At 43.2% G+C, this 16,211-nt stretch overlaps 1 protein-coding gene across 4 annotated transcripts in view; it reads right to left on the reverse strand.

Annotated features, from left to right (window-relative positions):
* zranb3 (zinc finger, RAN-binding domain containing 3) overlaps positions 1 to 16,211 on the reverse strand; it is a 73,623-nt gene that overhangs the window by 30,498 nt on the left and 26,914 nt on the right. For 3 of the 4 annotated variants that reach the window (XM_076723500.1, XM_076723501.1, XM_076723502.1), the window contains exons 9-14: positions 13,305 to 13,424; positions 9,759 to 9,878; positions 8,903 to 9,082; positions 8,400 to 8,573; positions 6,407 to 6,884; positions 215 to 499 (exon numbers count right to left, since the gene is read on the reverse strand). In XM_076723500.1, coding sequence (XP_076579615.1) covers positions 215 to 499; positions 6,407 to 6,884; positions 8,400 to 8,573; positions 8,903 to 9,082; positions 9,759 to 9,878; positions 13,305 to 13,424 — 1,357 coding nt within the window. The remainder of the gene's footprint in view (positions 1 to 214; positions 500 to 6,406; positions 6,885 to 8,399; positions 8,574 to 8,902; positions 9,083 to 9,758; positions 9,879 to 13,304; positions 13,425 to 16,211) is intronic. The other variant, XM_076723503.1, reaches the window with a different exon arrangement.

A 16,211-nucleotide genomic window follows, 5' to 3' on the forward strand; every position in this document is an offset into this window, starting at 1 on the left:
CTCAATATCTCCTTACTGAGTGTAGAAATAGGCAATATGCCCAACTAGATACCAATAATAGTAAGAATAATAATGCCCAGCCACATATGGAATGAGATATAGTCCCTTATTGGTTTGAAGTGATGATATTAAACAGCATTATATGGGCAGGTGACAGTGCGGCACCAGCCAATTTCCCTAGATATGAAAAGGAGAAGATTGCAGGTGGGATTACCCTGTGTGTGGTCAGGGGGGAGGCGGTCGCCAGCGACGTTGTCGCCTTGCTCCCCCGCTGATTGTTTGCCTTTGAGCTGCCGCTTGTCCTCCTCCTCCTCTGCTTCTCCTAGTTTCTGTTTGTCTTTCGGAGGCTCATCCTCCTCCTCCTCGCTCTGTTTGTCTTTGCGCGATTTCGGAGGCTGGGCTTTTCCCCGGCTGAGCTCTGGCTCGCTGTCGGTGCTGGAGAGGACGACGCATGCCTGGTCCCGCTCGGGTGAGGGGGGCTGCTGAGGCCTGGGTGGCTCTGAGCCAGCAGAGAAAGAGGGAGGGAGAGAGGGATGAAGATTACTTTATTGGCCGAGTTGCACAGTGTAATCAGACTTTGAAGAGTTTAATTCCCTGGCGAGATATCCATCAGCTGAGGAGAGCGACAGTGTGACAAAATGACTCCTGACATGAAAGTAAAACTCAATATGGCTCATTAGTGATGTTATTAGCCATCATAAGTCTTTTACTGACAAATTTAGAAGACGTGATTGTGTAAAACAGGAAGAAATAAGCAGGGATGTTGTGGAATGTATGAACACACCCAAATCTTTAAAGGAGGTGGTACATTTATACAAGGAAGCAGTTTACAGTTTCTCTAATGTGCATTTTTTCCAAATCATTATGTTATTTATTCTAGCTATCTGTCTGATTGCTACATACTGGCCACGTCTTTAGATCCTTGCTCAACAGCACATCAGCAGTGAAGCAGAAAGCTGCAGATGGAACACCTGCCGCCTCCGACAACCCCCTCCTTTCACCAACTCTGGCATCAAACAGCCAATATAATGTGCCTGAATTATGCTCATGTCACATTGTTTTCTTAATTGCCTGCCTGCATCATGTGCAATCAAACCTAAACAAAATAATCGGCAGCGATTGCCGCATCTGTGCAGCACTCCAGCCGGGTGCAGAGAACGGCATTCAACAGCTGATTAATGGCGAGATGCCAAACGCATTTCTCGCTGTAAAGAAGCAGTTTACAGCACCTTGTAGACTGACTCTCAAGCTTGTTCTGCAGTTCCACCCTTAAAGCATTCATGTGATTTTCATTCATACCGAATGTTGTAATTCTGTGAAGGTCAGGCAGAAATCTAAGCCACAAAAATGTTAATGGATGCAAGGATTATGCCATTGCCATTCATAGACTCCACATTATTCAAAATTTTACTTTTAAGTCATGTTCGGAGGCACTGCCGCTCATAAACTAGTACTGATGTTTATTATCAAGGTAAAGCTAACTGACAGATTAGCTGCTAAAGGCAAGAAAACAATTATTCATAAGCAAATGTAAATGTCACTTTCAGTCTGAGCAGAACTTCTTCGAGAGGAGTGCTGCACAATTTCCTTTCCCGACTTTCCTGGTTAAATTTAAATCATCCTTTCACATTATTTGTTGAACTTGAGGTGTGAAATCTAACAAGACAGTAAGTTGTGAGACTCAGGGACGCAGAGGGCTAATTAGTGATCCTGCCTCTCTGTGGCTTGTTTCTTCAAAAGGCCAGCCTCTAGTCGGCTCCCCGAAATGTCATCTGAGTCTCCGGGCTCCTGGCCTCACCGCTGCCCCCCTTCGCTAACAAGCCGAGCGAGACCGCGGAGAGACGGCTCAATTTGTGTTAAGCTGTCCCCACCGAGGAAGATGTTAACGGGGAAATCCTACAGGGCTGTGCCTCGACTTTACCAGTCAACCCCCTTGATTTCCTCCCAATCAGGGCCCCATTATGTCTGTAGTGGCTTGATAAGGTTCCAAAATCCAGTCGCAAATCCAGGCACACAATCATACCACGATACACAAACACATTCAAAAAGCATGTGATCCTGCATGTGAACCAATGGCATAAGCTTATGAGGATTTACATGAAAAAATGACACACTCCAGTAGTTGAATAAACAGGAAATGCTTTTCTTGCAGTCTGCAGGGATGAAACAGCTGCAGCATGTGACAAAGAAGCATCAAAGAACAGCACTGGGTCCACAAGGACTGTATGATATCAAACAGTTAAATATTTGACTGGACTTTGTTGTCACGTTCTAAAAATCAGTCCAAAAAAAAATATCAGGACAAGTATAGAGTGCTAGCTGAGAGGTGCAGAGAGCCAGGAGACAGCCAACATGCTCTCTTCCTGTATACATCTCTCACAGTAGGTGTTGAAAGACAAATTGCTGGTCTACCAGAGGACTGAACTCTGCCCACGCTCTCGGCCTGAAAAAGCTGCAAACGCAGGAACTCAGCACCACTGTTTCAACCCGAAAACAGCTGAACAGAAGACGTCTGGTTGTTTACAGACATAAAATGAACTTTAGGAAACTGTTTAGACTAACCCACCTGAGATGCCAATCCCTGTCACATAAAGGAGGTTATAATACATGACAGTTTGATTAAAAACAGTCCCCGATTATTGACAATATAGCACGGCAGTGATTCAATTTGTGTCCGATTAATGAAAGCTGAATTTGGTAAGTTTCCCTCCCTGCCGTATAGGAAATAATCTCCTGTGGTGATGGCTACCATGGCTACACAGATGAAGCAAAGCATGCTACCGACAGAAATTCCAACTTCAGAAGTCGAACGACAGAACTCTGGACATTAGAAAACAACCACAGCTTCCCACCAAAGATGTCTCCAAATATAAAAATCGTCTTTAACAAATTACAATTCACTAAAACTCTACACCAAACAACAATTAATACAATTGCATAGTCATAATTACAGTTTAGAAACTCCAGCGAGGCACCGCAGGCCTGTCAAACTTTGGATTTCTCAAAACGACAAAGTGATGCTCATGAGGCTGCAGTAAGAGCAAAACTCCATATATAATGGTGTATAAAACAAAAGAGCAGAAGTGGAAGCAATGATTTTGACAGTTTGTCTATGTGCTCTAATGAAAGCTATGACGTTAGCATGCCCAGATAACTAGCTTATTACCTCCAGTAGCAACATAGCGTTATGAAAATGATGATGGTTGGCCAGAGTTACATTTGATTGAAACTTCAGACTAATTGTTGCAAGAATTAGGATCAATCTTGAGTGGTAAATCTACCACTGCTATCACAGCAAACTACACGTGCACTTCTAGGATGGAAAGCTTTACAGATGCAGCAACGGTATCGAAGGGAAAGGTGCTTAGCGAGGGGTCAGTTTGCTCCTTTGACAGTCGGTGGCGAGCCTCTAACCTGCAGTTTCTGTTTGCCACATCAAGCTTCAATACTATTCCGTCTGATCATGAAAAACTTTCTTTGCCTTCTTATATCATGCATTTAATTCTTGAACGTGTCATTGTGGTACAAGTGCCTCATGGTACAACAGATGAATATCCGTCTGCATGCTGACTATTCTTCCTCTCCAGCTGCTGTCTTTCTGTATTTCTGCCATGCTGCTCAAATCCACAGACAGCGAAGGCCAAATGATGCGTCTTCCGTTCCTTTATTTCAAATATGAAGCCCTGATGTCCTTGCATCATGTGCTGGTATTAAGTGATTCTCTGCAACATGTCTTAATACTACTGATGCAACTTGTAACACAATGTCACACTTTTCTTTACAGACATTGTGAGAAATTGTTGCTCTTGAAAGGGTAACGTCTCTCATGTCACACCATGGGCTGTGACCTGATTATTTTCTTACATTTCACCAAGCTGAGGATTGCAGTGCCAAGTTGAGAGATATCTCCATAAATACAGTTGTTATTTTCCAGCACAGTCTGTCATTTACAAATTTAGCAGGTTGTTAAATTCCACATTTCGCGAGCTGACACAGCCTGCTGCCGTGAATGCAGAGTGGCGCTTGTGACAAAGAAGAGAGTGTGATTGCTGAATAGTTATCAAGCATCTGCTGCAGCTGAGCATGAAATGGGGGGTGAATTCTGTTAAAAAAAAAAAAAAATGTGTGGGTGTGTGTGTGGGTGTGTGTTTTTGTGCTGCTCAAAGGCTGAGGTACTGGTTGTTTGAACTGTGTGTTTTAAGTGCACCATCACCACGTCCAATGGACTGAGCTGCAAACAAACCTTCAGGATAGCCAATATTTACTCTATACTTGACAATAAATATAGCTCCTATATTAGCATAAAGACACTTGATAATCATTACTGCAGACAGGCGAGAAATTGAATGTGTTATGAACAAACTATTAATACTGAAACACGTCATACTGGATAATGCACACATACTGTGCATGTGTTTCTTTTCGCATCTTATATCAACACCTTGGCTGCTTTCTAGAACAGAGTGGGATTTTAATGAAGTAAAAGACAACAATATGGAAAGTTTTAATTTGATGAAATGTCCTCAGGTGTTGGGCAACAGTAGCAATGAATAGCTCATTGCATTTGTAAAGACAGCACCTGTCAACATGCCTGAAAAAATACAATTAGTCTGCCTGTCCAGCTGGCTAGCTAGGTGACATTCCTTTTAAGTAAAACAACCAGAATATAGTGGTTTTATGACTTGATCCAAGGTTTTATACTTTCCCACTTAAGGAAGTACAGCTCACACTAGGGCTAATTCGGAAAACCGGGTAAATACAACTCAATTAATCAATTAAAAGTTCAATATTTTGGGATTTATGCTGATTCACTTTCTTGCTGAATGTTCGATGAGATGTCTAAACATGTCTTAAGCTTATACTGCAATTAGCAGGTTTGACTGGTGATTAGTGAGGTTTAGGGGTGCCGGTAAGCAGGTTTTCTTCCTGTTCTGTGTTGCTGTTTCTCATTGTTTCCAGTCTTTATGCTAAGCTAAGTTAAGCTCATTGCCTCCTGGCTCCAGCTATATAGTTAGTGCGCACATGAGAGTGGTACTGATGTTCTTGGAAGTGTTTTTTCCCCATAATCTCTTTTCTAAACCATTTTTAAGGGAAGGTAAATAAAACTCAGTCAATTATTCAATCAGGCCTTGAGATTTCTGACTGTTTAAACATAATGCCTTCACTTGGTAGATGCATTCTGTCAAATTAAACATGGAATTTTGATTCCAACATGAAACAGAAAAGCCTCTATTTGTCAGCCAACAGGGGAAAAAGATCCATTTACTCAGTTGGCTGGCTGGCAGCCGAAGGGCCAGAGGTTATGTTCACCTGAGGATTCTTTTTATGAGCAGTCTTGATAGATAACCATTCTGACTCCTTGAAATTGTCCTTAATTAATGAGCATTTTCCTAAATTTTGACCTGACAAACTTTCAACTGTATGACCTAGCTCTGGAGCTGAAATGTGATTTCATCTATGTGCTGCTGGGGAACAGCCAGTGAACTTAACAGACCTCGACCGTCATTTCATTTCAGGAAACAGTATCTTATCCTGTCACAGCTTTTGTTGAATGAATCACCTTTGCCACCTGTTGTGTGTGGTGATTCTTTCAGTTCAGTGGGGGGCAGTGTCAGAAAGGACAGTTGGATGCAAGTGTGATGTTTGTCTGACTTTAAATTACGAGCACTCTAATCTCAATACAACCATAACATGCAACGGAACATCATGCATTAAAAGAGGCATTAAAACCAACACTGCTTAAATATCACTGCTGCTGCACCTGCATCGAATTTTGGGATTTTTTTTTTTTAAAGTCATCTCTGAGCCGATGCATCTCAGACATTTAAAGAGCGTGGACCTGCAGCCTGCCAGGTCATAACGACTTCCCTCCCCTCTCTTTTGCAAGATACAATCATAGGCTGTCAGAGATATCAGCCAGAGCCAGCTCAACTTTTCCCAACTTTGTGCAAGACGATTGCAGCAATACTAGGCGCCTGTTCGCTCTCTCTCTCAGCTTGACAGGTGAGAATTATACTGGGTTCTTGTCATCTGCAGAGAGAGAGCGAGACAGACAATATTCTCAGAGCAGAGCTATTTCAGACTCTGGCAAGCCTGCCTCCATCTTTCGCTATCACGCATCTCCATCTGGTGAAATCTGTAATGCTGTTCAAAAGTATTATGTCAACAGACTGCTACGATTGATATTGACGGGAAGGAAAATAAAGCAATGAATGGATTTCAGCTTCAGGTGCTTCATTTCAAGCAAGGGATGATGGAATGATTGTCTTTTTCTTAATGGAGGCCGGCTTGTTTTGCAATCAGTGAAATGAAGTTTGTGAATTAAGAAAAGAGTAAACAGTGAAGCACACGGGCAGACGGGGTGGACTGATCAGATGATTTGTTATTACTTGTTTCTTAATCCTACCTGACCTTGCAGTGGAGGACGAGCGTGGGAACTCGCACATCTCGCAGTAAGGCAACAGGCTGCTGTTGGAGTAGGTGCAGGCCCCACAGCTCCACCCCTCAGCGGGAGGGTCGGGTTCCAACAGCTTCCGCGGGGCCGTGAAGAACACCGGGGTGCTGGGGCTGCCGGAGCCGATCCCCGCAGCCGTCGACCTCCGCCTCCCCGCAAATCTGGACTTGGGGCTCAGGCTGGGCTGTGGCGTCCGGAGCCTCTTCAGCTGGGGGGAGAAGTCCTGGTCGGGTGAGGCGGAGAAACGGGAGCAGGACATTTCTTGCTTCTCCTCTCCGATTTCAGAGTTTGTGCCACAGCCTGTTGGCGTGGCGGTCGTATCTGAGGAGAAGGAAGACGCCTCTTGATCCTCTGTTCTCTTCCTCTTCCCCTCCTTGCTGCCACTCGAGGAGAAGAAGGAACGAATGCTGTGCTGCTTTTCTTTCTCAAACTAAGAAGAACGAAAGCTGCAGTTAGCTTTTTGTCACACACTGAACATTTGTTACAAGACTTACAGCTTTCAACCCACCTGTAAAACAACATAGCATCCATGATACAAATCTCTCTTTTGTTGCAACTGTCATTTGAGCCTTTGATAAAATACAAAGCGACACTTTCTGATGACAAGTTGTATCCTGGTAACACAGGAAAGAATAATGAAAACTACTTGATGACTAACAATGAACAGGCGCTGAAAAACCTTTCAGTTTTTCAAAAGTCTGACAGCAACATCATTTTCATCGCTGAATATGGATCATTAACGCTGCACAGCTCCTTCAATAGGCTCAATGTCGACTGTAATCTCCGTGTAGTGGAACCTGGATGTGTGTTTAACATATCGAACTCACTTTTCACTGCCCCACTGGCAGCACGTGTTCACGTCTGGATAAAATTGCAATCGCCATACGTTTAAGTGTCCGATGACGCGCTGACTTTGCGAAGGTCACCAAAATGGATTAAACTGCTTTTCAAAACATCTGCATGACTCACAGCCATGTTCGTCGGTGGGGTTACTGTGTAAATCCTCACCTGCAGCCAACTGACAGAAACCTCTGGAATATACACCTTTCATATCTTTAAGGGGGTCAGACATCAAGATGCAATGCTGTGAACAGACAGACAAAAAGTGCTTGGATGGCCGATGAGGTTTCTAATTTCTAAACAGCTCCTAATTGACACGAACATTTTGTTTTTCCGTGTTCATTTTAACTCACTGTGCACAGAGGTTCCTGACACCGGCAGACTAAAAAAAAAGTAAATAAACCGTAGAAAGTGGTGTTTCTATCACATGAGTTTATTCAGCTGGCTTTAGAGGAAAATTATCATTGACCTACTGCATGTACGTTTCTATGAGAATTACATAAATAAAGACTTAGTGTCGCAGACCTCTGACATATTAATTTTTCCTTAAATGAAGATGAGCTCTTATGTTCTTTTTCAATTACCGCGTCTATTTAAAAAAAAAAAAAAGCCTTGAAACGCTTGGATGGCAAATTTCAGCGCTACCATGGTTACTCCACCGGAATCTCATCTGAATTTTAAAAACTGTAATATTCCAAAGTATCTTTGCTCTATAGATTATTCACAATCTGGTTCCTTCCCCTTTGAAGGACTTTATTAAGCTCCATTCAGAGAACATCACTGGAGCGACAAGGCCCCTTGTTATGAGCTTCCCAAGGTCCTTCCACAGTATGCAGCTTTCTCCACAATGGCAACTAAAAAATTGAACTTTCTGCCTCCTTCCATCAAAACCTCCTCAAAAAATGAACGTACTGACTATGTGATGGAAAATATAAGAAATGCAACACAGCTGTGACTATTCTATAAGACAGTACACTCATTTTATTTTGAAAAGTGTTTTGTGATTTAACACTTGTTGTTTTTTGCTGCTGTGTACTAAATACTCTAATCTGCCTGAATCAATCAATAAACAGTCCCTCACTACTGACGTTTCTGATGAACTCACATGAGTGAAGAACATGCCGCCTTTGACATCTCCCGTGTTTCCTTCCAGCGGCAGCACCATCTCACTCGGCGTCCACGCGTCGGCAAAGTTGAGGAACTCCCACTTGTCCTTGTCACCCTCGTCGGCCTTCAGATATTCCTTCCTGCCATTCAGGGTGCTGCCGGTCACCATTTCCTGAAAGACACAGGACACTCAGTTCTACATGTTTTTTTTTTTCTGTCACGCTTCTATTTTGTTGGTTTCACCATAAAACGTTTGGATAGCTTTGATTATGAATCTCGACATCTGTTCTTATTTACGTAAATCTCCAAAGACACGCAAATCAATGTCACTGATGCTTCTACGTTTATGTACACATGCAGCTAAACAGAGAAACACACAAGTGACATCTCATTCAGCAGCACTGTCCAGAGTTTTTCCAGCGATTTATCATTCAAAATAAATGTGACATCAATGAACGTCTGATTGGTGGAGCGAGTGGTGAAAGCACTTTTTTGCTCCACCTTTCTATTGAGCATGGACCACATGACGGTGTCAAAGGTGCCCTTGGCAATGAGGTAGTGCACGTTGACCGAGGACGTTTGCCCGATGCGGTGGGCTCGATCTTCAGCCTGCTTGATGTGGCCGGGGTTCCAGTAGAGCTCGGCAAACACCACGTGGCTGGCAGCGGTGAAGGTCAAACCCTGGAGAGGACACACACAAACACACACACACACACACACACACACACACACACACACACACACACACACACACACACACACGATAGCCCAATCAGAACAAAAGCACGTCATTCAACCACTTCAAACGGAACATTCCACTACCAATGAAATGTCATCTAGTTAACTCCTTTTTGATAACAGAATATTAGCAGTTAATTGCCATATTAGTGCTTGAAGCACCTACTTCATTTGATTGGAATGCACATGCTCGGTCACTCGGAATAATCAAGTTTATTAAGTTTGTAAGTAAAACACATTTTCAGCGTTTATTTCTACTTGAACAAGCCTTGATTATGATTCCTTACAATCAATGGCGAGCATCATTATTACTAATATGCAAACAAATGACTCCATTTAGCCAATTTATTGTGGCATTACAGTAGAACAGCACAAGCTCATTTCTTCAGCCAATGTGCGTTCATATGTTACATTCAATGAACAACTATTTGCAGCAGTTCTTTGGTCCTTATTAAGACACTTCTGTAGACTAATCAATCAATTATTTTTCAATGACGATTCTAGGACATAATGTGAGATTTGTTTTCAGCAGCTCGGAAAACTTGTTGTTTCCGATCAAGTGAATTTACTTCATAGAGTGTGTGTGTGAGAGGGTCTGTGTGTTTGTTCGTGTGAGTACCTGACCGGCTGCCTGGATGCTGAGGATGGCCACTCGCGTCTCTGGGTCACTCTGGAACTTGTGGACCAGCTGGATTCGTTCTGAGGCTGGGACGCTGCCATCGATACGGATATAACCAGCCTGGAACAAAAGAGGGAAGACAAGAGAATATTTCCTTTTTGGAGGAACATTCAGTTTGTAATGGCTGACCGTTGAGCAACACTAAACCAGACAGCACCACCTGCCATGTGCACAGCTGATGGAACACCTGCAACACAGAAACCTTTGAATGAAATGCTGGTTTTTGGAATCATTTCTGTTTCATTCAGAAGAGGGAAAAACTGCTTTAGAACTGAATTTATACATATTTTTCAGATCAACAATGAATCACATAATTATGCATAATGTTTGGTTTCCTGGCCAGCAAATGACCCTCGTTTTAACTGTTGTCAGTGAAAAAGCCACTGCACATTACCTGCCCAACACCAAATGGCACAAAATTAGCAGATGTCTTGAGAGCACTTAGCAGGTACATACAGATAATTACCCCCAGGGGTTCATGCAGAGCAAAAAATAAAAGTAAATCTTGGACTTCCATCATCCAGGTGAACAGAGACATGATGCTCATGCTGCTCCACGTCTGCTTCATGAAATGTTTATCGGCTGCATGCTAAAATGTACTGTATCAGCATCAGCATCAGTAGGTCAGCCAAAATTTGCCTACAGTTTGCTGACATTAGCTAGCATTAGACAGCAAAAGCTACTGGCCAAACCAGCCCAAGCAAAGCTGCAGCAGCAAAACTGCCGAGTTTATTGAGCTTTTTTTTATGGTTATGAATGAAAGTTTTCATCTTTCAAACGTTACATAGCCACAAGACAATCAATCAAGAGTTCTGTGCCTCATAGAGACGTGTCGTGTTATTTATCACAGGTTTATGAGCCTAGAAGTGTCATTTGGCTGTGATCTGAGGACTAACTGAAAATAACTGGAGGACATAACGTATGTTTGGTTGTTTGCACATTCCAGTGAACTGACTGAAGGGTTCACACAATTTGAGGGACACTATTGTTTGCTTCTAAAAAGCCGGTGCAGGTATGTGCTGGAACATTAAAGGTGGGGAGCATTTCATTAACGTGCCTTCTACACTGTAGATATTTCAACGGCAGGTGTGTGAATGAACGCACCACAGAAAACATGAACAATGCATTACAGTACAGAGAATAGCTTCGTTGAAAGAAGACGAGAGCAATAATATCGTACTTTGTAACATTTCATAACACCAAACAAAGAAAGCAGCGGCGGCGTGTTCATTAAACCTGAACTTGACATTCACTGAGCTGCTAATGCACTGTGGCGACTGCACTCTTTTGATTTGGGTCCATCGGTCCTGCAGAGCTGCTCAGTGGCCGACAGTAGAACAGAGTGTTTACACTGTGCAGCTCCCACGTGTGAATGTAACTGTAACTGCATGAATATGAAGCAGAACCTTGCTGAGAAAGACCACAGAGGTCAGACTTTTCCTGGAAAACTAAAGGTCAAATAAATGTGCCAGTGGAGAACTAAGTATGCATCTCAAGGCCATAAAAACATTCAGAAATCAACCTGCTGTTTCATCAGAGTTCTTGTCTCTTGCATTTAGTGTGCTGTATTTACAAGTTTAAAACATGCACAACTTTATGAAAATAAACCCTCCGACTGGTTTGACACAAGGTGAGAAATGGGAAAGCGTGGAGCATAAAAGCAGGAATAACATTGTGATTAGTGCGCAGTCACTTGTCTCTGCCAAGATTTTAATCACAGCGCGTTGCCTGTCGATCCTTTTTTTTTTTAGCCCTTCTCTGTTAATTGGTGAGTGCGAACACACCAGAGAGTGAACCTCTCACAGAGAAAAGTGTTATCACACGTCATACCGCTGCATTACATTCACCCGACACCTCCTCGACCCCTGCAACACCCCCCTTCCTCCCGACACACAAACACACACACCCATGCACACAGAACACAAACTTGAACTCTTTCACAGGTTGCCGGTGTCGAGCTAGGAAACATCGCTTGCTTGCGATGACTTGTGAAATACACCTTAGGAGATTGGTTGTGGAAAAAGTTAACTTTCTGAGAGAGGAAAAGTAGACTTTTCTTTCTTTCATCTCTTCGATGATGATTAATAGATACCTGCAGTTATGTAACCTTCGTTTAAGAGATGCTGAATGATGGACGTCTTATATTGTGCTTCAATGAAATATATGCTCTTAATTATCTAAACACTGCACCTGATTTACACTGGGATGAATTTAGCATATAAGTGGAGGATGCAAATAATTCATGACTGCTAGCATCTGCTGCATATCCCCATGCCGAAGAACATATATCCCCATGCTGTGAGCTTCGACTTCAGTACTTGTCTAAGTTAATCACGGATATGGCAAGGATTGGACTTATAAACACAGCAGGACAATGGATGAAGGACTAAAACTTAAGTATGGGGCCAATTACCACTGCTTAGCCAGGAAGGAGGAGTGAAATATGAATAGAGTCTGCACATTTAGTGTTTCCAGGTGACTGTTAATGGGCGATTCGGGTCTCAGTGGTTGGAAAAAATCTGAAAATGTTAAATGGAAATGATTAAATGAAATATCAATCGTATAAAACAGCCCTCCCTCTTGTTTTAAAGTGATTGATAGCGCAAGAATAACACAAATTCCAGCACTTTTCAAGCCACTTCTTGGAGGTTTCCGGAACCTAGATTGAAGCTTTTTGAGAGAGCTGTAATGGCTCAGTGCACAGGAGGCTGGTTTTCTTCCTGACCATAGCTGACAAAAGATCTGAAATTGTGGATGGAACAAGAAAGAAAATTAATGGTTAGGTGACGTGACATTAACAATGAACATGAAACACAGAGATATGTGCTACTGCATGAAATACCAAGACCTCATGACTGTACTGACACATTATAACATTACAAGTGAATAATTCTGATGACTCAGAAATGTAGATAGAGATATGAAATGGTGGGAAGCCAGCTAGCTGGAGAATTAGCTTAATAGCTGATGGTGAGAGAGACTGTGGGACACACACGAATGGAAGATGTGGAGCTAATATTGTTACTGACTTCCTTTCAAGTTGACTGAATCCTGAATCCTGGGCATTACTGGGGCAGATCGGTGGTCTAAAAGGAGTCGAGTTTTTCAGCTTCCTCCTCCAAGTGCACTGTGATTCTTTACTTTTCTATAATCTACTTTCATCAATGAATACATGCTATATTTCACTTAGTTCCTACATTGGAAAGGGGTAATTGTGTGCATTATCCATGCCTCAAGATCACATCCATAGAGCACATACAGCCAGGGTCACTCACACAGTAACATCACTTTACCATCCATATCCAGATGCACATGTACGCATAGTGGAAATAGATAAGTGTCCCTGTAATCAGCAGGGTATTGTGTGAATTTTAATTGACTCCCAAACATTTTGAGCCATTTCTGACAGGTGCTACATGGCCAGCGCTTACTACCCCTTTAACAGGTTTTAGAAGATCCAGTTGTCTGCAGACCACCTGGGGTTACCTTGGCCTCGATGACAGCCTCGGTGCAGGCCTGCAGCATGGTGAGGTGGTGGGCGAACACCAGGAACTTCAGCTGCTCTGCCTCCAGCATCATCTTAATGTAGTCCTTCACAGCTCCTGCCTGGCCACACACACCCACCCACACACACACAGACACAGAAATAGACACAGATGAAAGAGAGCTACTGAATCCATCACTTCACTGCTCGACCACACACAGTGGAATCGGCTAGATCAGTGAAGAAGTCAATTAATCACCGCGGCATCCTTTCCGTCTGATCGATTCTCTATTGAATGCCAGGGATCCAGACTTTAAAAGGAGAGAGCACACGGAGCGACTGGGGCGCATTTGTCAGCTCACAGATAGTGAGGGCAAATCAATAAATCACAACTTGGAGATATGATTGGTGTGTGCTCTTTCTTTTCGGATTATGGGGACCACAGATACGAGAAAATTCACCATTTGATCCGCAAACAACCAGCTGAATCTCAGAATTCACCAACAACTTAATGAAGTAAAATGTCATCAAATTATATTATTAAGTTTTCAGCCTGTTTAAGCATTAAATTGAAATATGGATGAATGTGACTACACACAGAATGCTTTCAGATTTTTTCACACTTGCAAATATATGAGGCTGGTTACCTGTCAGAGTGACAGCTACGGCCCAAAATTACTGCAGTAAGTAAAAGTTCAGTCCTCAACTATTTTATTCTGGAGTTCTCTGCTTGGTGTTTTCTTATGCAACCTTGGTTTTATTCACGTCTGGCATTTTTTTAACCTGTTCATCGTTTTATTTATGAAGTCAAATGGTAGCAATGCTTGAAAACAGCACAATCCAAATTCAACAGCATCTCGCTTGTTTCTGCTGAAGCCTCCAACCTTGATTGACAGTGTGACGCTAACTAAGTAAAAAAGAGGAAGCAGCAAAAGTGCAAGTGAGTTAACTGTACCCTGCAGGTATCCGTATCTATCATTTCACCGCGCGCTGCTGCCCAGCGATCACACTGTGATGGCTGTGGCCGCTCCCGCTACCTTCAGCAAAGCTGGAGTGGATGTGCTGTATGAGCGTGTCATTGAGCATCCGGGCTCGGCTCATTTCAGAGCCCCAGGCCAAAAAGCCGCCAAGAATAGCACCAACTAGTGAGAAATACTGAGGTTGGATTTGAGTCAAACAGAGCCCTTACTAGACGGTTTTGGAGACAGGCCTTTCTCCGTGGTGTGAATCCCACCCCTATAATCTCCACACCTCCTGCAACATGACAACCTCTGCAGCCATCACACCTGCTCTGGTGGGAGAACCTCTGCTTCGCCTTGCTGATAATTAGCTGATGCGCCTGATAATGAACCTCTCCGCCAGGCCTGCCGACCCTGTTCTGATCTGGGGGGTCCTCATTACTGACGGCTTGGCTTCGCTGGCTTCCTTCCGCTGAGTTTAATTAGTGCACAAACTTCTCGGCTGTCTGAAGCGGCCTGTTAGCTTGCTTTAAAGTCCAGCATCAGAGCTGTCCTCTCTGGGTAATTGGGAGCAGATGCTTGGCGGGTAAAGCAATAAAAATACCCCAAAGGCGTTTGGCAGCTTCGTCGCCAGGCGGACTGGCAGGCAGGCAGAGGCCGTGATGCTCGTCAGAGTGACATAGATGTGTGAATCTATCACACCATTCCACCCCTCCCGATGATCCAAAAAAAGAAGAACGTGGTTTTTTTTCTGAAGTAGAGAAAGTGTGTCTGACTCTAAAAACCAATAGGAGAGGAAATGAGACTGGGCTGGCAGTATCGGCTTTGAGGTGGGTGAGTGGGCGGGGTGGGGTGGGGGGGGCTTTGTAATGAAAGGAGGTCCAGTGTTAGGCTAAACTGAGCAGAAATCCAATCAGCAAACAGCGCCAAGCACAAAAAAGATCCAAGCTTGGAGGCAGGCTGAGCGAGTAGCGTGTCGATGATTGCATTTGGTGGTTATCTCCGGTCTTCGTTAACCTCGGGGCTGCGCTACTCATGGCTGAGGGCGTCGGGCTAATTGAGAGGAATGTCAGCGCTCAAACATGGCAGATGATTGGAGAGGCACACTAGGTGGAAATGTTTACTCAACAACAAATACAAGAGATTGAGGAACTGCCTGTTATCATAGCATCAAGATTAGTGAGGCTGGACACTGATCAGTGGTCTTAAACTATATTACTGTCTTACAAATGTTTCCACAGGAGCAGGAAATGGAAACGCTTGTCAGATTCTCGACACCAGTTGCTCTGACCCCAACCTTCCTCACACTGCGTGCATCCAGCCACCTTGCCATATTGCTTATTTCTCTCTCATTAAAAAGAAAACGTCACTTCAAACTGAGAGCCGGCTGAGTTTCCATAGCAACAACATCACAGAGATGCTATTTTAGTGCGGTGTGTAACTTTGAGATAAGGTGTAATCATGCCAGGCTGGACGCAGCTAAATAATACCTCAGTTATAACTCCCTACTTTGTCTAAGTGCTTTCACTGGCAACCATTAGGCTCTGTTACCATGGCAATGCTTTCCCATGAGATCTCACTGAGTGGTCGGCCAAGTGCTCTGAACATGATGCTTTACCATCAATTCACCACGTCCTGAAACATGAAAATGAATATTAATATGTGGCTAATAATACTGGGCAAATTAGTAACAAAATGAGCCACGTTGAATGTTATTTTATTGAGATCGCATTGATGACGACAGTATGTGCACAGCTGAATTCAGCTCATTATGTGCAAATGGAAAAACAATTTACATGAAGGGTTCAACATTTTGGGAAATACTATATATTAGGGTTGCTTGATTTTGGCAAAAATCATAATCATTGTTAAACACTGAAATCACGATTATCTAACGTGATTTCTCATTGATCAGTCTTTTTCACAGTGGATTCCATAAATGCCTGATCA

Source organism: Chaetodon auriga, chromosome 23, assembly GCF_051107435.1.
Source record: "Chaetodon auriga isolate fChaAug3 chromosome 23, fChaAug3.hap1, whole genome shotgun sequence".
Classification (NCBI taxonomy): Eukaryota; Metazoa; Chordata; class Actinopteri; order Chaetodontiformes; family Chaetodontidae; genus Chaetodon; species Chaetodon auriga.